This window comes from Miniopterus natalensis, chromosome 3 (genome assembly GCF_054644295.1).
Source record: "Miniopterus natalensis isolate mMinNat1 chromosome 3, mMinNat1.hap1, whole genome shotgun sequence".
NCBI classification, from domain to species: Eukaryota; Metazoa; Chordata; class Mammalia; order Chiroptera; family Miniopteridae; genus Miniopterus; species Miniopterus natalensis.
The window spans coordinates 99,325,331-99,351,081 of NC_142083.1; the positions used below are offsets into that span (position 1 = coordinate 99,325,331).

The 25,751-nt window shown below is 45.9% G+C and overlaps 1 protein-coding gene across 1 annotated transcript in view; it reads right to left on the reverse strand.

Annotated features, from left to right (window-relative positions):
* Window positions 1–25,751, reverse strand: part of DNAH3 (dynein axonemal heavy chain 3) — a 147,512-nt gene that overhangs the window by 112,077 nt on the left and 9,684 nt on the right. Inside the window, exons 8-18 of the mRNA XM_087815176.1 lie at window positions 24,999–25,194; window positions 22,168–22,293; window positions 20,983–21,178; window positions 19,072–19,251; window positions 14,594–14,730; window positions 12,789–12,894; window positions 12,444–12,622; window positions 8,588–8,772; window positions 7,226–7,349; window positions 4,644–4,797; window positions 3,444–3,588 (exon numbers count right to left, since the gene is read on the reverse strand). Of these exons, the coding sequence (XP_087671302.1) occupies window positions 3,444–3,588; window positions 4,644–4,797; window positions 7,226–7,349; window positions 8,588–8,772; window positions 12,444–12,622; window positions 12,789–12,894; window positions 14,594–14,730; window positions 19,072–19,251; window positions 20,983–21,178; window positions 22,168–22,293; window positions 24,999–25,194 (1,728 nt within the window). The remainder of the gene's footprint in view (window positions 1–3,443; window positions 3,589–4,643; window positions 4,798–7,225; window positions 7,350–8,587; window positions 8,773–12,443; window positions 12,623–12,788; window positions 12,895–14,593; window positions 14,731–19,071; window positions 19,252–20,982; window positions 21,179–22,167; window positions 22,294–24,998; window positions 25,195–25,751) is intronic.

Here is a 25,751-nt window from a genome sequence, read left to right on the forward strand (position 1 = left end):
CAAAAAATTAAAAGTGGAGCTGCCTTTTGACCCAGTGATTCCACTCCTAGGAATGTATCCTAAGAATCCTGAAACATTGATCAGAAAGAATATATGTACCCCGATGTTCATAGCAGCACAGTTCACAATAGCTAAGATCTGGAAACAGCCCAAGTGCCCATCAGTAGATGAGCAGATAAAAAGCTGTGGGACATTCACACCATGGAATACTATGCAGATGTAAAGAAGAAGAAGCTCATACCCTTTGGGACAGTATGGAGGGACCTGGAGAATGTTACGCTAAGTGAAATAAGCCAGGCAGAGAAAGACAAACATCACTTGATCTCGCTTATACGTGGAATCTAAAGAACTTAATAAACTGATGAACAGAATAGATCCAATGACATGGAAGCATAGATGAGACTGATGAATGTCAGAGGGATGGAGGAGGGCGGGTGGGTGGAGGGGGGAGAGTAACCAAAGAATTTATATGCATATATGCACAACCCAAGGATACAAACAATAGTGGGGAGAGGGACTGGGGAGGGGGATGGGATGGGGTGGAAAGGGTCATTGGGAAGCAAAAGGTACATCTTATAATATTTTAAACAAAAATAAAATTTAAAAATATTTTAAAAAATAAGAAATAAAAGAGAGGATATCAATGCATATCTGTGAACATTCAAGAGATAATAAAGAAATACTGTGAAGAGCTCCATGACCACAAATTTGATAACCTAGATGAAATGAACCATTTCCTTGAAAGATACAATTTACCCAAACTCACACAAGAAGAAATAGACAATCTGAATAGGCCTATATGTATTTAAGAAATTAAACTATGTTAATAGCTTTCCAAAACAGAAAGCATCAGGCCCAGATGGGTTCACTGGTGAATTCTCCCAAATAGTTTAGAAAAAAATGATACCAATTTTCTAAAATCTCTTCCAGAAGATAGAAGCAGAGGAAATACTTCCTAACTCATTCTATGAGACCGGCATTATCTAATAAAAAAATCAGACAAAGACATTAAAAGAAATGAAAGTTAAAGACCAATATATTTCCTTAATATAGATGCAAAATCCTCAACAAAATATTAGCAAATTGAATCCAATAATATATAAAATAGAATTATACACCACAATCAATTAATTGTGATTTATTATTCCAGGTATCTAAAGCTGTTTCAACATTTGAAAAATCAATGTAATCCTTCACATCAATAGGCTAAAGAAGAAAAATCACATGATCATAATAGATTCAGAAAAAGCATTTGACAAAATCCAATACACATTCATGATAATTCTTAGCAAGTGAGAAATAGAGGGGAACTTCCTTGACTTGATATAAAGAACGTATATAAAAACCTACAGCTAACATCATACTTAATGGTAAGAAACTAGACTCTTTGCAGCTATAATCAGGAACACAGCAATAATGTCCCCGTTAACCATCCTTTCCAACATCATTCAGTGGAAGTCCTAGCAATGCAAAGACAAGAATAAGAAATATAAGGTACGCAGATTGGGAAGGAAGACATAAAACTGTTTGCCACTGACATGATCCTTTATATAGAACATCTGAAAGAATTAAACAAACAACTCCTGGAACTAATTCACAATTATAGCAAGGTTACAAGATTAATGTACAAAAGTCAATTGCTTTCCTTTTTATTCTTATTTATTATTTATTATTGTTTTAAGGGAGAAAGAAAGAGAAACATCGATTTGTTGCTCCACTCAATTATGCATTCACTGGTTGTTTCCTGTATGTGCCCTGACTGCGGATTGAACCCTCAACCTTGGCATATTGGGATAACACTCCAACCAACTGAGCTACCCATCCAGGGCTGCTTTCCTATATACCATTAGTGAACAAATGGAACTTGAAATTAAAACACACATCCATTTACATTAGCACTCCTAAAATTGAAATACTTAGGTATAAGTCTAACAAAACATGTACAACATCTGTATAATGAAAACTACAAAACTATGATGAAAGAAAGCAAAAAAGAGAATAAATGGAGAGATATTCCATGTTCATGGATAGAAACACTCAACAATGTCAAAGATCCCAGTTCTTCCCAAATTGAGTATAGATTCAACACAATCCCAATAAAAATCCCAGCAAGTTATGGGTTTTTTTTCAATATTGACAAATTGGTTCTAAAGTTTATATGGAGACATAAAAGACTCCAAACAGCCAATATAATATTAAAATTGGGGGACTGACATTTTCCAGTAGCTTCAAGACTTACCATAAAACTACAATCATCAAGTGTGGTATTAATGAAAGAAGGTCAATGGAAAAGAATAGAGAGCCCAGAAATAAACCTACATATAGTCAACTGATGTTTCAGAAAGGAGCAAAGGCAATATAATGGAGAAAAAATAATTTTTCAACAAATGATTTTAGAACAACTGGATATTCACAAGTAAAACAATGAATCTAGATGCAGACCTTATACCTTTCACAAAAATTAACTCAAAATGGATCATAGACTTAAATGTCAAATGTAAAACAATAAAAATCCTAGGAGATAACATAGAAGAAACATCTAGATGACCTTGGGTTTGGTGATAACCTGTTAGATACAACAAGGGCATGGTAGACGAAAGAAATGACAAGCTAGGCTTCGTTAAAATTAAAAACTTCCGTCCTGTGAAAGACACTGTCAGAAGAACAAGAGGATGAGCCAAAGACTGGGATACTGATGTTTAGTGACAGCAGCATCCACCAACTTGCCTGAGCTAATAGTCTAGAAGTCATCCTGGTCCTTCACTCTCCCGCCCTGCCCCCTTGCCCAGTATCAGGTCAATCTTTAAGTTCTGTTGACCCTACCTTCTCAATCTCTCTCCAGCCTCCAGGATCTAGAGTAAAAGGAGTTTATAGATGTCCATGGCACTTTGGCCTTTTCTGGAACAGTGCACTAATGGAACTGCTATCCCATTCTCCCACCACCTGCCTCCGAGACACTATCCAATCCATGTCTCTGGATGGCTGCCTGTTCTGTTTTACCTTGGCAATAGGTCTGGCTCTTCAAGGCCTACCTTCCATCATTATCATATCAGAAAAATTTGATTGCGGATGCCTTAACCCAGAGTATCAGAATATTATGCAAAGTCCCGCCAGAATCTGAAGATCAAACTTTACTTCAGAACTGGCTGGGGTGGCCCAGCCACTGTGGCTCAGTGGTTGAGCATCAACCCATGCACCAAGAGGTCCCCAGTTTGATTCCCGGTCAGGGCACATGACCGAGTTGTGGGCTCGATCCCCAGTAGGGGGTGCGCAGGAGGCAGCTCATCGATGTTTCTCTCTCATCAGTGTTTCTATCTCTCTTTCCCGTTCCATTTCTCTCTGTCTAAAATCAATAAAAGCATATTTTTTGCAAAAAGCATTGGCTGGGGTGGATCCATTACTCCAATTCCATCCTGCCCCAGCATAGTGGGACTGTGGCCTACCGTTCATCCACTCCTCTGACTTGATGCTGAACTCATAGGTTGTCACCCACAGCTGTTCATAAGGCACTTTGTTGGTCATCACCATTTGCAGAAGAGGGAAGGTACTCTTCTCCTTTTCCAACAGCTCCTCCTCCTTATTGATCAACTGCAGGCAAAGGGGATGTTGTCTATTAGGTGGGTGGTTTTCCTGACCCCTAGAAGTCACCATGGCAAATTCCTCAACATTTTGAAAACCAAGTTGAGGAAGATGCTTGTCAGCAAGAGAGAAAAATAAGGCGTGTACTCAATCAAGAAGATCCCTTTGTACCTCTGAGGGTCATGGTAGCTGAGATCTAGTTGAGTATAACTCTAAGATAATTTGCTACCTGCTCCACCAACTTTGTTCCCACTACAACACATCTGTAGCCCCATTTTCACAATTTTCATATATACATTTGCTGTTTACATGATGTTGCCTTCTTGTATTGATTTGCTTCAAAGGTAAGAACTTTAATAGTTAAAGAACTTACTAGTTGACCTTCAGGGCAAGTGACTTAGCTTCTCCAAGTCTTAGTTCTCTCATTTTAAATAGGGATAAGTGGAGATAATAACAGTACCTACCTACCCCAGAGATTTGTTATGGGCATTAAGTGATATAGTGCATATGAAGCCCTTTGTACATTGTTGAGCACATAATAAATGCTCAATACATGTGAGCAATTATTCTATTATACTTTCTTCTATGTGTACTTAATGACTAACAAAAAAAGCTAGTATAATGAAAGAGGGGGGCGGGGGGATGGAGGGGGAGAGAGTAACCAAAGAATTTATGTGCATATATACACAACCCAAGGACATGGACAATGGTGGGGAGAGTGACTGGGGAGGGGGAAGGAACAGGGGGGGAATGGGTCATTGGGGAGAAAAAGGGACATTTGTAATACTTTAAACAAAAATAAAAATTATAAAAAGTTAAAAAATAATAATAATAAAAGTAAAACTTTAGGTCTTAAAAGGATAAAAAAAAAAAAGAATAAAATTCATGATCATGATTTAAAAAAAAAAGAAAAAGGTAGCTGAAAGTACCAATGAAAGAACTGGTCTATCAAGCAATCAATCAGTACTATCCAGCTGACAGGTGATGTTAGGAAAACACAAGACCAAGGACCAGAACCAATAGAATAGTACAGAGTCATAAGTCCCTATCCCAAGACATCGAACCTCAAATTCCACCAGTGCCTGATCTAGGTTCTTGGAAAGCTCGTGAAGTTTTTCAACATTGTTCTTCATTTCTTCTGTAGACATCACTTCACGTTTTCTAAAACCTTCTAGTTCCTTGTTGTAGCCCTCAAGTTTCCACTCAAATTCTGAGCACCTGAAAGTAAAGATAGCCCACTCACATTTGGACTTTCCATTTGTGATTTTATATTTATATTTTTTATATAAATTATATAAATTATATAAATTATATATATCTATATCTATATATATATCTTACTATTCATAATTCCAGAGACAGCTGTGTAAACTGTGTTTAGTGGTTAAATACTTTTAGATGTTTTCCTGTACAGGTAAATACATACATGTGCATATATGTTTATATATATAATGTATAATACACACATCATTCATTTACCCATTACACACTTACTATTGAGTACCTAATACATTCTGAGAACTGCTCCATGCATCAGGGATATATTTGTGAAGTACACTGTTAAGCTCCCTACCTCCATGGAGTTTGCATTTTAGTTGGGGGAGACCTGGACAATAAACATGGATGGATGGATGGATGGATGGATGGATGGATGGATGGATGGATGGATGGATAAATCCATACATAGACAAAGATGAAAGGGGATATTTCTGATAGTGATAAATGCTCTGAAGAAAATAAAAGAGGGCAGAGTGACTACTGAATGGGAGTGAAGGGCTACTTTAGCTGGAGTGACCAGGGAAGACCTGTCCAGAGGTTTGTCTTCTTCATCTAGGTCATCAGCAAGCAGGTCTTAACTTTACTTCTCCTTTTCCTAATGAGGTAGAATAACAGAATTAACTGGACAGGTTCTAGAGTGAGGCAGGCTAGGTTCAAATTCCTAGGCTACTTTTCCCCTTAGTAGCTGTATGACCTTGGTTAAGTCACTTAACCTCTGTGTGCCTCGGATATATAAAATGGGGATAGAAAAGTACCTACTTTAGTATTCAATAAGATAATACATACAAAATGCTCAGATTGAGCCTGGTCTATAATAATCACTATACAAGTATTTGCTGTCATTCCCTACATTGTAAACTCTATCAATGCAGATTTTTATCTCCTTAATTTCTTTTTGTATCTCCAGCATTTAGAAGGGTGTCTGGCACACATAACACAATCAATATTCATGGAGTGAATAAGGGACTGATCACTGAGAATGGCTGTAGTGACACACCAGAAATCCGGCTATTCTCTTAAGAATACTTAATACTGTTATGGCAGTTTTAATGCTCTTTTTCTTAAAAGTAATTTATGAAAATTAATTGGGGTTTTATTTCTAATTTCACTGTGTGGTGAGCAGCCTCTGAGAAGGTCCCCGCAGATCCCCATGACCTCCTGGTATTTATCCCTGTGTAATAATCTCCTCTTGAGTTTGGACTAGAGGCCAAGTAACTCACTTCTAACAAAGAACAGGGGATGAAAGTGACGAGATGCCACTTCCAAGTAGGTTACAAAAAGATTGTGACCTACCTCTCTCTCTCTCTCCTCCCCCCCCGTCCCCCGCTCCGGGAAGCCAGCTGCCACATAACTACTCTACATGGAGGACCATGTAGCAAGGAACAGAGGGCAGTTTCTGGCCAACAGGCTGTAAGTAACTGAAGGCTACTAACAATCATGTGAGTGAGCCTGGAAGTGGATCCCTAGTTGAGCCCTCGGATGAGAATGCAGCCATGGCTGATGTTCTGGCAACTTCATGACAGACCTTGAACCAGAGGCACACACCTAAGACGCATCTGGGTTCCTGACCCACAGAAACTGTGAGATAATAAACGTGTGTTGTTTCAAGCTGCTACTTTGGGGATGACTTTTCATGTGGCCATAGACAACTAATACGCACTATTATAAAACAGAATGTGGCCTATGTAATTTCTGTTTCTTCAAAGTTTCTTTCAAGTCCTAAAATATGGTCAACTTTTTAAAATGTTCAAGTTAAAAGGAATAGATTTTTCACTGTAGGGTAGCTAGTGTGATATGTCTCCAACAAATCAGAGTTATTGTTTACTTCTATTATGCCCTTTTCCAAGTTTCGCTCTATTCATTTATATTTATTTATTTTATCATTTATTTGTTTATGGTATTTGATATATACGGGTTGATACTGCTTTAACTTTCTTTTTCCCACCTAAGTCACCGTCTTGGAACACTAATGTTTTTGCCTTGACTTTTGCCCTGATGTTAACGTAGCTGACACCCTGCCAGGCCTTTATTATCCCTGCCTTGATAGCTCACAGATCTGTGGTCTCCAAAGTAGGGCTGATGGTTCTGCTCTTATTATTGCGAGACCCTTATTAATGCCACTATTTTTGTCTTTTCTCTCTCTGCACCACCAAATTTCAGTTGTTTGAGGCGGGGGGGAAGGCGCTGGCAGGGGCTCCCGCAGTGAAGGCGGCTGAAAGAGAACATCCCTCAGTGGGAAATGAGAAGAAATTCCTTCTCCGGCTGCAGCCTCTGCCCACACACTGCTGGGGCGTGGAGGGTGGTTTCCAGACACACCCGGGAAACTGCAGGGTATCATTTCCAAAACAGACTCAGACCCCCCCTGTACCTTTTAATGAGGTCCAGCTCCGCCTGATCCCTCTTGCTAAGGAGCAGATTTCGGCTGTTTTCAAAGACATCCTCAATCTGGTCTGGCCAGAGGAACAAGGTGCTGTTCAACTTGATGTCTTCTTCTGCAAAACACACACAGCCGGCTCAGGGCCTGCTCAGCAGGGTCAGCACGCGGGCGTCGTCCACGGAGCCACAGGGCACCGGACGTGGGGCGGGCAACGAATGGATGGGCCCGTAATGGATGAGTGACAGCCCACATTTATTCGGCGCTTCCCAAGGCCCAGGCTGGAGCTCAGGCAGCATTATTACCCGTGTTTTTACAGACTGGGGACAGTTAAGGAAGCGGTCAAGGTCACAGCACTAGGACGCGGAGAGCAGATTTCAAGCCCAGATCTATGTTCTAACCTCTCTCCTCCTGCCTTCCCAGGCAGAAGAGTGGAGTAGCAACCTGGGGGATGTCCGGGTTCCAATCTTTAAACTATTTCACCCTGGTTGACCTCAGGCTCCCCTTTGGTTACGTGTCAGTAATAATATCAATGCCAGATCACCTACCCGTCATATGGCTCCATGTCCGTTAAAATGCCCTGGCTTCCCCCTGTACCCTTGGGATTTAGGGGGCAGGGTCCACAGTGAGAGAATCCAGTGTCTGCCCACCCGGATGAGGGCACAGCACAGGAAATGGGGGATGGTTAGAGAGCTGCCTCACTCCCAGTGCCTCTCTCCCTCCCTTCACCACCCCCCCCACCCCCCCCCACCCCCCCACCCCCCCGCCCCCCCCACCCCCCCCACCCCCCCCCCGTGGCCACCAGGTAATTTGCAGGTATTTCCAGCTGAAAACAGCTCTGAAACTTGGCTTGTGAAGGGCATATCGGCTTTTCAGTCAGAAGCTGGTCCTTCCAAACTCTAACTCGGCCTAAAACGCCTAGAAGGGACCCTGGCCCTTTCTTTCCTTTTGTGTCGTGCGGGTGCTTGAAGGAAAGGGCCCTGGCCTCCTCCAGGGCAGGACTGTATCAAGATTACAGTTGAACGAAATCTACCCGTTTATAAAAAGATCGCGTTTGGAAGTGACTTTCCCAGCAATACCAGGAACAAGATGCCATGGCAGGTATCTAAGTACCTGTCAGTTCCCCAGATATTTCTTCTCTTTGTCTAACAATCAGATCCCCTTTGTTGGATCCAAGCTCCTGCTTGATGAGCACCTCTAAGCCCTGCGGGCAGGGGAAGCCGCTCTCCCCATCTCTGTATTGAGTGGTGGGGTTTCAGACTCTCCTTCCCCCGTCCCCCTTCCCTAAAAATGCACACACACACACACACACACACACACACACGTTTGCATGTACACATATGGCGTTAGACTCACGGGGCAAGTCCGCATAGTCCATCAGGAACTCCAGTCGCTCCGCGGCGTCTCTCAGCTGCCTCCTGAGTCTGAACACGGTGACATCGCTGGACTTCTTTAAGAACGCAATGAGTGACACCAGCTCCTCGGTGTTGGCAGGGATCTCGCTGACCTTCTCTGCGATGTGGCTGTACTGATTACAAATGCTACAGAAGGAAAACCGGCCATCATGCTCTACAGTAACTTCCTCACACGGCCCCTTACGCTAAACAGACTTGATTCCTGTGTGAGGCTAGAACGATGGTTTCCAACTTTTCTCTGCCCGCAAATCACTGACGGACGATATTCACGCACACGCCTCGCTCAGGGGCCCCGTCAGCAGCAATGGTAGCAGTAATATCTGACAGGTTCGAGGCCCACTGCCAGGTGCCTGGCCCCACTGTAACCATATATTAGCTCATTTAATCCTCACAACAATTCTAAGAGGTGGGGACAATTATTACCAACATTTTGGAAGAAAGTGAGGCTGAGTAACTTTATCCAAAGCACCATGGTGCCCGGGGTCAAATCCGGGATCTGAACCTGGTTCGGCTGATTCCAAAGCTTGTACTTGTCATATGTATACCCTGAGCAGAATTCAGACTCAGACCAAAATAACAAGATACCACCTGCACCAGCAACTCCTCACATCTCTTTAGTGCTGGAGGAGAGCACTGAAGCAATTTGTAATCCCTGCTTCTCAGCGCAACAGCAAGCTTATCTCCAAGTGCCGCAGGGAACTCCTGGTGGCACAGAGAAGTCTGTGTTCAACTCCTGGGACCGCTAGATCTAACCGTCCACTTCTCCCCAACACAAGATTGCGAAAAGGGGTGTTATTAGATGGATAATTCGAATATGCTCTAATGAGTCACAGTCTTCAGCATTTTAAGTATAATTAGGAAACAAATGCCCTCCAATACATCCGTGTCTAGCACAGCGTGGCCCTCATGAAGTGTTAGCGACAAGAGCTATCATAATTTTATTACTGATCGCTGCATGCTGATGGTCATATATTAGATAAAAACCACTCCTCTCAATGTTTTCAGGCCTCAACATTCCTTCTTCCTATGATGATACCCTTTCATAGTAAAGCTAATTGCATCAAATGGAACAGAAAATGACCACTCCAACTTGGCAGATGCTGCTGGAATTTTAGAAATGAATTTTTATACAGCTCAGGAACTTTCTATAGAGACAAATTATCTACTGCACCACACGGGTTCAGAGTATTCCACTTCTTGGACTCAGAGGTGGGTTATATTTCCCGGCCCCTTCACATCTTTAATGGGTATTTTACTAGTCAGCTCGGCTACCATAACACAATACCACTGGGAGGCTTAGACAACAGACGTATTTTCTCACAGCTCTGGAGGCTAGACGTCCAAGATCAATGTGCCAAATGATTTGGTTTTTCATGAGGACTCTCTTCCTGACTTACAGACAGACGCTTTTCTCTGTGTCCTCACATGGCAGAAAGGAAGAGAGTTTTGGTGTCTCTGTCTCTTCAATAAGGAACACGACCTATGACCTCATTAACAATATCTCCTCTTTATAGGCCCTGTCTCCAAGTATCGCCACAGTGGGCATTCGTGCTTTGCTGCAGACTGATCTGTGTGCCCCCCAAATTCATATGTTGAAACCCATTCCTTAACGTGATGATATTTGGAGGTGGCCTTTGGGTGGTGATTAGGTCATGAGCGTTATGGCCACAGGAATGGGATCAGTGCCCTGATAAAAGAGGCCCTCACTCGTTCTGCCCTGTGAGGACACAGCAAGAAGAAGGATGTCTCTGAACCAAGAGGCAAACTCTCAGCAGACCCCAAATCTGCTGGAGCCTTGACCTTGTGCTTCCAAGCCTCCAGACCTGGGAGAAACAAATTTCCCTCGTTTATAAGCCGCCCAGTCTACGGTGTCTGTTACAGCAGCTCAAATGGGCTAAGACAGACTTCACCATATGAACTCTGGGAGGGCACATTCAGATCCTGGCAGGCAGGCCCTGCGACTGAGCCCCAGCCCGTGCGAAGGGGGAGGCAGAGCGACTGCCACTTTCAGGTGCGGCACAGAAAGCGGTCCTCGCACACTGCATGCTCTTCCCTCCTGCCCAGGACCTCAACCTGAATGACCTTGAAAGCTACATGTTGAAGATGTAAAGCTACCATCTTGCTTGAGTTTTTGAATGCACACAGTAGGTCTCCTCCACCAATCTGGAGCTATCCTGAGCAAGAAATAAACTTCTATTGTGTTTGATCATGACATTTTGGGTCTGTGTGTTACAGCAGCTGCCTAACCTCACCAACGCAGATAGACCCTCCTGTCCTGACAGAGTCCTGCCTGATGAGAACCCATCCTTCTTCCCTTTTGTATGAGAATCCAAAGAACAAATATCATCTGGCTACTGGCTGTCAGCTCCCTGGGGGGCTCAGAGCGTGAGAGCAGACTCACTATCCACTAGAGCCTCTAAAAGGCCCTGTATCTGGGTCAATGATATCAAGAACCTGATCAACACAACACCTGAGCAATAGCCAGCAATAAACTAAAGACAGGAAACATTGCCTTCTACATGTACTGATAATATCATTTAAAATCTATAAGGCCAGGCCCTGGCTGGGTAGCTCAGTTGGTTAGGGTGTCGTCCCCATACACCAAGGTTGCGGGTTTGATCCCCAGCCAGGGAACATACAAGGCCCAACCAATGATGCATAATAAGTGGAACAACAAATCAGTGTCCACCCCTTCCCCTCTCTAATAAAAGAATCTAAAAGGCCAGGGTCCCATAAACACAGTGCTGTTCTCTGTCTCGTGTAGGGGTTGGCATAAGAAAGACCAGCAGATCTTGCACCAGTCTGTGCACTCTTTGGTAAATCAGTGGAGACGTAGCAAACAGGTGCTGTCCCAGCCTCTGCGTTAATCCCTCTTCTGGTAACCACACTGGAAGTCTTCTTGGGGAGCCCCCTCTCGCTCTCAGTCCACGAGGTCTGGGTAGGGCTGACACCCACCCCAGAGATGAGACACCACCCAGATCCAAGCCATCCTCTTGGCCATGGCGTCGGTCCAGTGTTGAACAAATGAGCTGTCAGGCCAGTGTCACACAGGCCAGGACTTTTGTGAGGCAGTTGGAAAAACAGAAACCTTTTTTCCCCTCTGGATGAGAACCAGGGAGCATGTAAGCCAGGAGCTGCTGGGGTGCGCAAACTGGAGTGTCCGTCAAAGGATGGAGCCAACACAGAAAAGCTGAGCAGAGGGAGGGAGACTGGACCCTAATTGCAGGGTTGAGGGCCCGCAGCTAGCAACCCCTGAACTTTTCAACACGTGAGCCCCAAATTCCCTTTATAACTTTAGCCAATCTGTTTGGGCTTCTATCCTTTACAACCAAAAAGATTTTGACTCAGATATAAATACACATCAGTAAAACCAAGGTACAATATTGGGCTTTTTGAATGACAGACTCCTCAGACCTGGACAGCAGAAGTCTGCGTGGCAGTGATTCTGTGAATGTATGCAGGTGACGGTGAGAGGTTCTGTGACCTCAGGGAGCGGGGCCCACGGGGCAGCATCTCTCAGAAGCTGCCTGCAAGAAAGCAAAGGCTGAAGGATCAGAGATGGACTGCCTGCGGACACTTCCCGCCCCCTCCTCCAAGCCCCATGCAGTTTTCTTACTACCGTTCACCATCCAGCCTGAACTTGAATTCCCTGCTACCCTCATTTTCGGGCAGAAACAACTTGAACTAAAAGTTCACCATTGCCTCATCATTGTTGGGAGGTGCAAATTCTGCCTACTTTTGCATTCTCCTGTTTGTGCCAAATACCGTTGCTATTTGTCCTCACACAGCAACAGTACCTGGTATTGGTGTCCCGGTTCACATCCACCTGGAACTGAATCAGACGGTCTTTGAGATTTTGGGCTCGCTCACAGAGGTCATAATTCAGGGTCATGGTGTCCAGGCAGAACATGGCCAAAGGCACGGAAATGTGCATGGATGCAATTTCATTTCTCAGCTTTTTTATGCCATTGATCTCCTGTAAAAAGAAGCATATTCAGTAGCTTAACTTGCCTTTAGCCTCAGCCTGGCAACATAGTCCGACGCTGAGCACAGTCTATATACCAAGGAGGCCCACTGACTTCCCATTGGATTGTCTGCCGCCCATGTCACCAAGATATGAAATGTCAAGTGGCATCTCCTACCGTCACAAAATCCTCAATTTCGTGATTTTCTTTCAGGAACGCAGTGATGTTTTGCTCTGCCATGTTATCCAATAAGTCATCATACTTTTTGTAGACATTTAAGTATCTTCCATATTAAAGAGCATAAAATGAAACATACAAACACAGGCCACAGATCGGATTAGTCAGAGTGGCAAATGCATGGAAATACAACATAAAAATCAGACCAAACCAAGACAGAGAAATACAAGGTGACAAAAGATACACTGAACTGGAAATTCAGAACTTTGGCTGAAAATCCCAATTTTGTTACTTCCTAAGGCAAGATATTGTAGTTTAAAGCTCTCTAAAGAACAGAGCTAGAATAGGGGTGAACTATTTTGTAGCTTTTTCAAAGATCAGTGTCTTTAATAAGTGGAAATAGTAACACCTGATAGCGTAACTGTAACAAGGTTTACACGAAGCACTTAATGCTGAGCGTGACAGACAGAGATGTGCGATAGACATCACTCCCTATCCCTCCTTCCGGCTCTAAAGCTCTATGTCTAAATTTTAAGATGAAAATTTGGAACTAATGAACCTAAAATCAATTGAATAAAATTAAGTTTCCCTCTGCCTGTTAACAGATCGTGTAGGAATGGCTGGACAGATTTCCCTCAAATTGGAGGATGTGTTTGGGATGCTCTGACATAAAACAAGTTTAACTGAAAATAAAGATCATAGGGAGTACACAGAACTAACTGTGTGGGGCCCAGTGGGACGCTTCCAAGAGCTGACCACCACTTCAGAGGCTCGGACCGAGACAAGGAGGAGCCATGGGACTGGAAGGCCAGAGAGCACACTGTGCGCAGGAGATTCCCAGGGAAAACGGGGTTCAGGCCGATGCACCAGATCGTGTCCAGGAGGCAGGAGCTTCCGACCCTGAGTCCATGGTTCTCAGACTAGGTTAGCAGTAGTTCTCAGCAGGGGCTGACTTTGCTCCCAGGGGACATTTGGCCATGTCTGGGGACAATTTTTTGTCGTCACAAAAATTGGTGGAGAATCCTACTGGCATCTAGTGGGTAGAGGCCGGGGACACTGCTAAAAATCCTACCGCACACAGGATGCCCCGCAGTGCGGAATCTCCTGTTCTGAAATATCAGCGGAGCTGCAGCCAGGAAGCCCCAGGTTAGGGTGATCACACGTCCTGGTTACCCCTGTTGTCCCAGGGTAGCTGTTAATCACATTCTCTTCATTTTCAAAGAGTCTCAGCTTAGAAGCTGCAGGTTGCATCCTGTGGTCACCCTAAACTCGTGCTTGTCCACATGAGCAAACCCCACATGTCCACAGTGTCACCACTAAGGAGCATTCAGATAACGTGTTCTCAATCCCTAAGTTCAGAAAGCTCTGAAAACAGAAAGTTGCTTTAAAATTCATTTGATAGCAAAAGCTGCCCTAGACTGATGTGAGGCTATTAGTGTGAATATCCGTAGTTCTCACTGCAGAAATGAGTCTGTTTAATTAAACGAAGGGGTGCTGCACAATATGTGACACATGCCCATGTTACCTTCCCAAAATCCAGAAATGTCTAAATGCCAAAACCTGTGTGACTGCACAGGTTTCAGGTAACAGAAGTGGACCTGTAACTGCACTTGAATCCTGGCTCCCCTGTTTATTTTCTGGGCCACATCGGGAAAATGGGGATAAACAGTAATACCCATGCAAGTAAGTATCGGCTATTATCCTGTATTGTTTCAGGTGTGTGGGAACAGAGACGGTTCACTTGAAGAGGGTTAAGAACTCTAAACCAATGCCCGAAAGGCCAAGTTACCTCTAAGCCAACTTACTTGTGGGGGCCAACTTGGTTTTTCTGAAACACCTTGAAAGTCTGATCCACGAAATTAGAAACCAGTTCTTCCTCAGGGTTAACGGTTCCAAGAATCAGATTATACCCCTTTAACTCTGGGAACAGGACCTGTTCCACCTAAAGGGTAGAAACCATCAGCCGTCAGAAGGGAGATGGCACCAAAATGCCCAGTCCTGCAATGGGCTGGCTTCCAGGGGCCCAGCTCCTCCCTGCTCCATTTGCTCTTGAACAGGCCGGGCTCACTCCTCTCTCTCTCGTGGGTTATTCATTGTTCAAGTCCTTGCTCCTTTCAAGCCTCATGTCCTTGGAGAGGCCCCGGGCTCCAGGCGGATACTAGGTGTCCCTGCTTAAAGCTCACGTTCTGAACTTTCTCGTCACAACTGTCACTAAATGAGGGTGTAATAGCTGTCCTCGGTTTCCAGGGGATAGAAATATCACGAGGGCCTGGATCATATCGGAGTTCTGCACTACTGTGAAGGGCCCAACAAGAGCTTGGCACATAGTAAGTGCTGAATAAATACTGTGAGTGAATGGATATTACAGTGGTGCCCTGCCCCCCCATCAATCTCTCTGTAATGAAAAGCTCCTAGAGACACAGGTTCTAGCCCTGACTCTGCCGCTAACTGACTCTGTGACCTTAGGCAAGCCACTTCTCTCTGGACGTCTGTTTTTTCATCTGAAGGAAAGGAGAGATATACTAGATTCTTCTCTCAGCTCAGGGGGGAAAGCTATGGTTTGATGATCATGAGGCATAAACAATATCGTTCTGAAAATTCAAATGCTCCAACTTCTCACTGGCATGTGTAGGTCTCTGAGAAATGTGCTCATTTGCATGACTTGAGCAGGCTGTGAAGTCCCTGTTGGGGACCCACTGCCCCCTGGCTAAGGAAGTTTTTAGTGATCGGTGTCAGAGAGACCTTCAGAGAGCTCCCCTGGGTTATTCTGGTTATGTGCTGTCAAGGGGGGCCTACCGATTTAGAAAGAGGAAAAGCAAGTGCAAGTGATCTGAGCCCCGCTCTGGGTCAATCTAGAGGTTTTTTTAAAGGTTTTGTTTTTTTTTTAAATATGTTTTTTTGATTTCAGAGAAAGGAAGGAAGAAGGGAGAGAGAGAGAAGCGTCAGTGATGAGTCATTGATCAGCTGCCTCCTGCATGGCCCCCTGCTGGGGATCAAGCTCGAAACCTGGGCACTTGCCCTGACCGGGAATCGAACTGTGACCTCCTGATTCATGGGTCAATGCTCAACCACTGAGCCACGCCAGCCGGGCCCCTGTAATATATTTCCCATTTCAGTTAGCATAGTCTTCATTTCTGACTGGTCTGCTTTTCTGTTTGTGTCTCTCTGTTGAAGTTCTTACTAGATCCATCTGCTCCTCCCCTAAGTTCATCGAGCATCCTTATAGCCAGTGTCTTGAACTCTGCGTTGAGTAGATTGTCTTCATTTTGTTCAGTTCTTCTTCTGGAGTTTTGTTCTGTGCTTTCATTTGGGACACGTATCTTTGTCTCCTCACTTTGGCCACCTCCCTGTGCTTGTTTCTACGCGTTATGCAGAGCTGCACTGTCTCCCGGACTTGGCGAGTGGCCTTCTATAGTAGGTGTTTTGTAGGGTGCAGTGGCACAGCGTCCCTGACCACCCAGTTGGGCACTCCAGGTGTGCCCCTCCATGTGGGCTGTGCACAGCCTCCGGTTGTAGTTGAGCCTTGATTGCTGTTGGCACTTCAATGGGAGAGACTGGCTGCAAGGACCGGCTGTGACCACTGTGGAGGGGCAGACCCCATGGAGCAGGACTTGCTTCAGCGCGTGGCTCTGGTGCCCGCTGAGTCCGTCGGTGCGTTGCTTGTGGAGGTGGTTGGGTGGTGCTTTGATGTGGTCTGGAGCTGTCCCCTGGGTGCACTGGCTCTGGAACCTCCTGGGAGGTACAGGCCAAGGTCAGCCACCACCTGTGCCTTCCCTGGGGCCAGCCAGCACAAGCTGCAGAGCGAGCCGCAGATGGCTGCTACTTGTGCTGGGCTTAGAGGCGCCCAAGAGAGGCCACGCTGGGAACCAAGGCTGACTACTGCTAGTGCTGGGCCTGAGGCCACTTAGTGAGAGGTATGGGGCACACTGAGGCCAGATGCTGCTTAAGAGATTTTAGGAAAGTCCAGAGAATGAGCCACGGTAGAACATTTGTATGGGTATTGGCTTGGGATGGGGCCCTCAAGTTGGGTGGGACAGGATCTCAACAAATCACCAGGGCGGGGCTAACAGTGTTAGCGGGGTTGACGGGGACTCAGATACAGCACCCACCTGCCGTCTCTGTGGGGTGGGGGTAGGGTCTCAGCAAAGGAACAGTGGCCTCTGTCAGCACTTTTGTCTGGAAGAAAGCTGCCCCTCCTGCTCTCGCCCTGATGCCATACTACTTAGTTCCTCCCGTATGTCCCCGGTGCCTTTCGAGCTGTTGCCCCAGCGTTGGAGCTCAGAGGGAGCAAGTCTGAATAAGTCTGTGGGTGGGGCCTTTAAGAGGAACTGCCTGGGACTCCAGCAGCCTCTGTCTCCTCAGCCTCAATCCCCGCTGGTTTTTACAGCAGGAAGGTACAGGGACTTCTTCCTGGCACTGGAGCCCTGGGCTGGGTGACCTGGTGTGGGGCTGGGACCCCTTGCTTCTCAGGGGGGTCCTCCACAGCCAGGACACCCCTCCCAATTTTTATGCTCCACATGGGTGTGGGACCAGCCTGTTCCAAGTCTCCGCCCCTACCACCAGTCACAGAGTCGCTTCTTTATATCCTTAGTTATAGGACTTTGTTCAGCTGGATTTCAGGCAGTTCTGGATGCTAGTTGTTCTGTAGTCTAGTTGTAATTCTGATGTGGTTGTGGGAGGATTCAAGTGCTGCATTTACCTACACCACCATCTTGACCAGACCCCCTTAATTTTATTTTTTATTAAGATGGGTATTTTCTAAAATATGCTTTGGTTTCCTTTAGTAAGTTTCTCACAAATATGATTTCCTTTATCACCTTGAGAGCTATTATCAAACATCTCATGCTTACTTTTTCCAACTTCTAAAATTCATGTTTAACCGTAAGTAAGACGAGACTGGTAGGGACTGGAGGTACTGTCTACCTATTGCTGTTCTTAGATATTTTTCTTAGATATTCAACCTGAAGAACTATTCTTTTAAATTTTTGCTACCCAGTTCAGAGACAGAACAGTCTGAGCAGTCTGGGCAGGAGCCAGAGTTGTGTGTGTCTCCAGATGGAGAACTCTGGGCCTGTGCTGCTTTTCCTCACAGCTGGACAAAGTCACTGGCATTCAGTTGGGCCTAGCTTTCAAACCTCGTGCAAACTGTGACCTGTGACTATGTCCTCTTGGCATTACACTCCACAGAATCTGCTACTGGCTCCTGCTGGGCTGTTTGCAGTAGCAGCCACACGAGCCCTGGACGCTCCTGGCGCAGATGCCTCAAGCACTGCTGCTCAACAGCAGTGAGGGAGAGCTCAGGCCGTGTGCATCTTATCTGTCTCCAAGCCCCACACTCATCCTTCCAAAGTACAGGGTCAGCTCTTTCATTTCCTTCCTCGGGATATTGATTGTTGAAGTACTGCCCACTGTTTCTCCCTACTCCACACACCCAGTTTTATTGTTAACCAGGCTTGGTTGGGTCCAAAGTCCCAAATTTGGAGTGAAAGTAACTGAAGCATTGGTTTCACATGCTTCCCTACAAACCCAACTCAAATCTTGAGCTCTTAGAACCAGCCATCTCAGTAAAGAACTGCAGAGAGAAGAGCTTAATAGCATCCAAGCATCATATACAATGTGTGGTCAGGAGAGGAGAAGAGGAGCACCCACAGATCCCTTCCCTATGTGGGCCTAGACACTGGCCCCCTTGCCACACCAACCACCCAGAGGCCCAGAGGGAAACAGAAGATGGTACACAAAAGAGTTCCACTCATGTGGGTAATTGGGCACAGCCCTAAGACACTAACCACAGTCTGGATCTGATCAGTAATGCCACCCTGGAAAGGAAGCTGGAAAGGGCTTGGGCCAGGAGGGGAGGCTTCACTCTCTTCCCTAGACACCTACAGTGGCTAAACAAACAAATATATGGAACTTCAAGGGCTAAATTAGATATAATTTTATGAAGACCCTTGGCAAGTTCACAGCAACTGCTCCATCGTGAATTATCATCAACCCAGTTGGATACAGCTTGGGACACATCAGCCCCTTGGAGGTTGGCATCCTGGGGGGAACTCTGCTCTCCTACAAAATAACTCTTAATGCCCTTGTTAGAGCACAGTTCTGGGATGCGTGGGCATTTCTTTATGGTCCAAATCCTCTTTTTGGGGTCAAGAGGATAACTCAGCATAGATCTCTCAAAGTGAAACTTCCCTGACTGAATAGCTTGTATAAATAGTCATTTTAAATATATTTTAGGCAATAAACCAAAAAAAAGTACAAATGTATGAATAAGTGCATACTTTACCTTGGGGATACCCTTAGAGTTTTCAATAATTTCCAAGAAAGAGTTGCGTAATAACGCCCAGCAGTCATCAAAAGATGGGTTGAAGACAATAATGGGCTCGCTGACTTCAAGTTTGATCATGAGTAGCTGAGGGATAAAGAACTCCATCTCTTGGTAGGGCTCTTCAAAGTCATTCCCATCCTTCATGAGACACAAGATATGGCAACTGTCACAAAATGGGGCCTTCTAGAACCAAGGGAGTGGGGTGTACCATTCCTAATACTGCGAGCATCGGAAGAGGGCGTGAAGGGGATCATGCACCACTCACGCTTAAAATGCGGGCTGGGGCGGCTTGGTCCACCCAGAGCCCTTCCTCTTCCCCAAAGATTTCACTCAGTGTGTTCGCTTTGCTTGGAAATTCCTGCATCAGTGTTTCCAAATCCTTCTCATCCCTCAACATTCATCTCAAAACCCCCTCCCTTTGAAGTCTCCCTGTTCCCCCAGCAAGATACAATCTCTGCTGCTGAACTTCCAACTTCCCACTTCCTCAGGGTATTTCATCTTTCTTTCTTATAGAGATTTAGATGTACATCTTATCTTTTCTAGTCTACTCTAAACCCGAGGACAGGACCTGTGTCTGAACCATCTATCTCTTCCAAAATATCCAAGACTGCGTTTTACATATAGCAGGTGCCCAATAAAAATTTGCTGACTGAATCCACATATAATTAGTTATCTGCATACCTCAAATGAAGTTGCTAATGAGCCTGTGGTCTATTTTAGACACTCAAAATGTCAAGCTTCCCTACAACAAAAACACTGGTGTGGAGATATTCATAATTCTCTGCACAGGCTAGTAATGCAGGATGCCTTTCATAAATGACAGGGCCTCATGAGACTGCCCTAGGGCAGCTGTGAAGTACTTGTCTGACTAATTGCTTTTAGGCATTTCTAGATCAGTTTAAGGGTGATTGATGAATATTTGTTGAGCACCTACTATGTATCAAATACCCATAAATTTCCACTTCCTTCAGACATATGAAGATTTTATTTTGCCCTGTGTGTGGAATTTTAGAGGGAGATTTGTTTGCACATCTGAGTCTCTTCTGCTTAGTAGAGTAGAAGGTTACAGTGACCCCTATAGACTGGCCCTCATTAGAGTGCTAACACTGCAGTCTGAATTCAACAGCACTTCTTTCTGTATTTTTTGAGCAAAAGGTCAAGTGTTCATCTTTATCTCATTTAGGAAAATGCTTAGAACTTAACCTTTTATAACCAGGCAGTTTTAACTTTATATTACTCTTTTTAAAGTAAGGTGTCCACATGACATAAAATCCAAAAGGATCGCCCTTGATCCCCAGGCTCCCTAAGTTTAGGGGATACCGTGTTGCTCTGAAAACCAGGACGGACTTATGTTTTTGGTTTTTATTTATACTTCACCAAAGTAGTTTCATGAAGGAAATTATTAATTAGGTCAACAACACCTTTTGTTTCTAGGGATGCCCCTTTCAAAGACCAAAGAACGAAAGTCAGTATCTGCAACGATACATACAACACTCCCTAAACTTCAAGCTAAAGGTCGGTGACAAGCCTTTTTCAACTCTGTCCTTTACAGAGATAAAACAAAAGTGACCACACTCCCTACTATAAAATGTACGTATGCATTCCATTAAAATCTTTTAAAGAAAAATTAAAGATTTTTCTTAACAACGTTTCCATTTCTGTAGATTTTTTTACCAATTTAATAGCAGGTAATTATCTTAGGAAAGCTTGCTTATATATTCACATTCACATTAGTTTATAAACTAATAATGACCTGACATGTGTGGGAATCAAGAATTTTATTTTTTGTGCTGGCTCATAGCTGATGGAATCCTGATTCTATCTCTGTCATTTCCCCTCAAAAGGGCTTCTTTATGGCCCCCTACATACCTTGTATATCATGAAAAAGGAAACGAGGTCCTCAAAAGACTTAATGACCAACTCTCTGAGCTGGAGTGACATGAATGACGCAATAGAAGCAAAATACTCCTCAATGTTACGAGAGGAGTCGTAGTCGCTCTTGGGAGCAAACTGGACCCACTGCTCCTTCCGGGAGACAAAAAGCTGAGCACAGGTGGGGATCCACCTGCAAAGACAGGGGGGCATCTGAGTAAGAAGCTCTTCGAATTGGTACTTGCACACACCTGGCCCCCCACCTGCCAACAAGCCCTCCCTGAGAAGAAAGTAGTAATATCCAAATTAACAGATTTTTCTTGCATTAACAATACCCAGATGGACAGGGGACACTAGTGACACATTCTGCTGAAAGAGGCTGTAGTTCTTCCGTTATAATCAGAGATTGGGGTGAAGGGGCCTAAGGAACTGAAATGCTTTGTGCAACTTCTCTCCCTGGCAGATGCTGTGTCTCGGACTCAGATTTTACAGGGGAAACGGAGGAGGGGGGGAAAGAAAGGAAACGTGGGAGGAGAAACTTGTGTGGCAGTGGCTGTTCAGAAGTTGAGAGGAGAAACTAGAAAACCAAAAGAAATGGGTGCCTCTTGGCCCTTTCTTCCTGCTTCCCCCAGTTTTAATTCCCAACTCCCGGTGGGGACCACCGGCCTTTCCGTCACCTCTCTCCCCTGTTCCGGCAGCCCGGGAGAGCCGGTGCACGTGCACACGCGAACACATCCTCCGATAATAAACACCCGGTGGCGGTCATTTCTCACTTGGGGACTTCTCTGGGCATAGCCCCGCATGCATTTGCAAAGACAGAGGAACTGTCTGAGCGACGGAAAACCCCCTGACCTTGGACCCCGGCATCTGCTTATCTAGGCCAGCGGAACACAAGTCACCCAAGGGCACCGTCCTGTGACCCAGCCGGGCCTGAGGGTTTCAGAGGAGGGGACGGACGTGGTACCCTCACGAGGACGGTCATGAGAGACTAGGAGCGGGGCTGAAGAGCAGGGGATGTGAGGGGACACGAAGGCTGGGGGGCTTCTGAAAGGAACAGGACAGAGAGGGATGCCAGCGGGAAGCCAGCAGGCTGGGCAGCCCCGGCTGGAGCCGCTTTCTGCCAGAGGGTCCCCGCGGTGAGGAGCCTGTGCGGGGGGGCCCCCCCCCCTGGGCCCCACTGACTTGCTGAGGAGGACCCGGCGCGCTTCCAGGCAGTGCTGGCGGATCAGGTCCCGGTACTCCTGCGGCTGCAGGGGCTGCTTCCCCGCCAGGAGCTCTGCTGTCCGCAGGAACCGGAGGTCTCGGAACCTGCCAGAAGGGAGAGGCTGCCTCAGCGGAGGGGGCGCTTAAAGGCCAGCTGCGTAGGATGGGCTCAAGGGGCATATACTCTCTTCTTCAACGAGAGGAGATTTAAACAGTCAAAACTAAGTAGATCTGAAAATCCTGGGAGTCTGGGTTGGCGGTGGAGAGTCCACAGAAACACTTGCAAAGAGCAGACAAATGAGCCGACTCAACGGGCGTTTATGGAGCCTTCCTGTGCGTCGTGCTGGGTAACCACCTGGGGACGGGGGCTTGGCACCAACTTCCTATTTGGCTGGCAGGGAACCGGGATTCCAAATGGACCCATCAAAGTTTTTTACAACAACAGTGAGGACACAGAGGACAGGGCGTGCAAAGCACCTCTGAGATCAAGTGGGTTGTTGGGCTCCTCAAGAAAACACCCGATAGTCGTACCCTGGACAGGTTCACCAAGACACACAGCCTTGGGCCACGCGGCCTCATGCGATGCAGGCGCTCACAATCCGTTTGTTGAACGAGTGCCCTTCTCTGTGATGCTCTTATCTTTTCCTGTTCCTTTCAGACCAGTGGATAGGTTTCCTCCAACACACTCCCCAAGGCCTTTTTTGGCTCTTAGGGCCACCGTTTCTCTTCCTGACATCTATTCCATTCATTTATAAATCACTCTTTTAAGTCACCAGTGCCTATCACTTCCCCAAGGACGTCTCTGCTCTACTCCTTAGATTGCCTCAGCTCTAGTTTCTCATTTGCACCACCCACTGTCCTGGCTTTTAGGAGCTCTTCCTCCTGCACTCCGGCAGCCTCTGCCCCTTTTCAGTGGGGGTGGCGAACCCAGGCTTCCCCTCGTCTGGTCAGTCACAGAGCGCTGCCAGGGGCAGACAGGCCCAAGGCCCTCACGCGCCACATGCTGGTATCCAACCGCAGTATGGCCCTTGCCACCACCTGATAATTACATTACACATCCTTGAGTCCTAACAAACTTCCCACTGTGGCCAGAACATCTATTCTTTCTTCAGACCTCAACCCTCATTCTGTTCCCAAAGATCTCACCCTTCACAGATACCTAGGTGACCTCTTCGAAATTTTAAAGTTCAATGGTGCAGGTCAAGTAAGAAAATGAATCTGTATCATTTCCTTAACAAATCTATCTCATTGCAAATTTTTTGATCAGCTCACAAAAACCTTCTGAATGATTCTGGCTCCTTTTTGTGCCTTTGTTGCCTCCATAATTTTCTTTACGGAGCCATGAAAAGCTCGTGGTGAGAATCCTTTCTTCTCAGTACAGGCTATAGGTTCAATAATTTGTTGTCCCAATACGTAATCAAATTGAACTCATGTGCACGTCCTCTCGGCACTGAGCCTCTGGCAATTTTACCAGGCCTGGGACTGAGTTCCTTGTTAGTTTCTAGGCTGATTTATTTTTTGAGGCCATAAACGTGCTTGTCAGTAAAGCAGTGCCTCCCTTCATTGAATAACTACTGTACGCCAAGCACTGCTCTAGGCACTTCACCCAACGACCAGTGAGGTGAGTGTTGCTATCATTCCCACTTTGCATGTGAAGAAACAGGGGCCCAGAGAGACGAACTTCCCCCGAATCACAAAGTTCAGTAGTGACAGAGCAAGAATGTTATTACTCTATAGACTTCTGCCTAGTTAGGCATTTACTTCTTTTTGCAGTGTCTTGACTGGACAAACAAAACATATGGTGCAGCCATACAATGAAATATTATTCAGCCATGAAAAGGAGCGAAGTCCTAATACACGCTTCAATGTGGATGAACTCTGCAAACATCTTGCTGAGTGAAAGCAGCCGGACACAGAGGACCACATGATCCTGTTTATAGGAAATGTCCAGAACAGGCAATGCCACAGGGACGGAAACAGACCAGTGGTTGCCACAGGCTGCGTGAGAGGGAGGAGGGGAGTGACTGCTAAGGGGCACCTGGTTTCCTTTTGGGAGTTAGAGAGTGGCGAGGGTTGAAAAAATTTGTGAATACACTAAAAACTACTGGATTGTACGCTTTAAAGGGGTGGGTTTTATAGCGTGTGAAATATTTCAATTTAGAAAAACTTAAGAGACTCCTGCCCGCTCTGGACTTCTACAACTCCTGTGGCCAATTCTGTCATGGATGACGTTAACTGAGGCCACTGCCCCAGCCTGCGTGGAGCTGGTTTTATAAACGAGTGAGGCCCGAGCACCCAGACCTCTCCTAGGCTAGAGGCAAACAAGTAAACACACAATTAGAATTCAGGGAGACACGGGTCACAATGGAGCTAATGGCCCATTAACACTTATTGGGTACTTAAGTCAGGCACTGTTCCAAGCACCTTGCATGCATTGACTTATTTATTCCTCCTACAACCCGAAGAGTGGGAGCACTCGTTACCCCAGATCCAGAGACGAGGCAGAGAAGCGATGAACACACCCATATGTGTTACCTAGGAAGCAGCAAAGTCAAGGTCTGGACCTGGGTGGCCTGGCTCCACATCTGTGCTCTGAACCAGTAGGCTTCAGCACTGAGAGACATGGTGCCGTGGGGGCACAGACGAGGGCCACTGCCCCTGCCTGGAGGGTCACAGTTCCTATGCCTTATTGGCCTAGGATTCTGTCATTTCACTTCAAGGGCACAGCTACTCCATAGCGCCCAGCATACGAGTTCTCCTATGTGTGGAAGCCACAGAGAGAGGGATGGGGAGAGGGAGGCCTTTCTTACTCTTCAAACCACAGCTCCTCCAGGCAGAGCACCATGGGGTTCACCGTGTGCAGGTGTTCTTCATTCCACCTCTTGGCGTTCCTGTAGACCCCATGCCAAGGCACCGGGGCCCGGATGGCTCTCTGAGGGAACAGGCGGGGGATGCTCTCGATGAAGAGCCTCTTTCTCTCCTCTGGGTCCATGAGGATGTAGTCAACTATAACCAACAGGGCAGACACTGTTATTAAGCAGGGACCCTGGGCATTCTGTGCGCTTAGCTCCAACACTTAGAAGATGCTCCCTCCCTGACAAGGTCATTGATGATCCCCTGAAGGTAACTAAGTCGGGGAAGCTCTACTCTGTTGTTCTGTGTTTTCTTTCTAAAGATGTATCAGGGAAGGAGGTGGGTAGCTTCACAGCCTGGAGCACTAAGAACCTGGGATTGAACCCTGTTAGGATATCTAGCGTCACGCATGGCAACGAATGAGCATGTGCCGATGCCTTGTTGACCATTAATTGACTCCTTACACCAAAATAGCTACCCAGAAAATCAACACAGTGGATGACTCAGGATACTTAGGATGGAAATTCAGAGACCAAAAATGTCACACGCTAAGGAAAGAAAGACTTGGTAAAAGCTTCGCAGGGGGAGTAGTAACACGTGAGCTGGGTCATTAGGAATGAATAGGAGTTTCTGAGACAGGACAAGAAGGGACGATCCTGGGACAGAAGAAACAGCACATAAGGAGGTGCAGTTCCACGGCGTCTGCATAA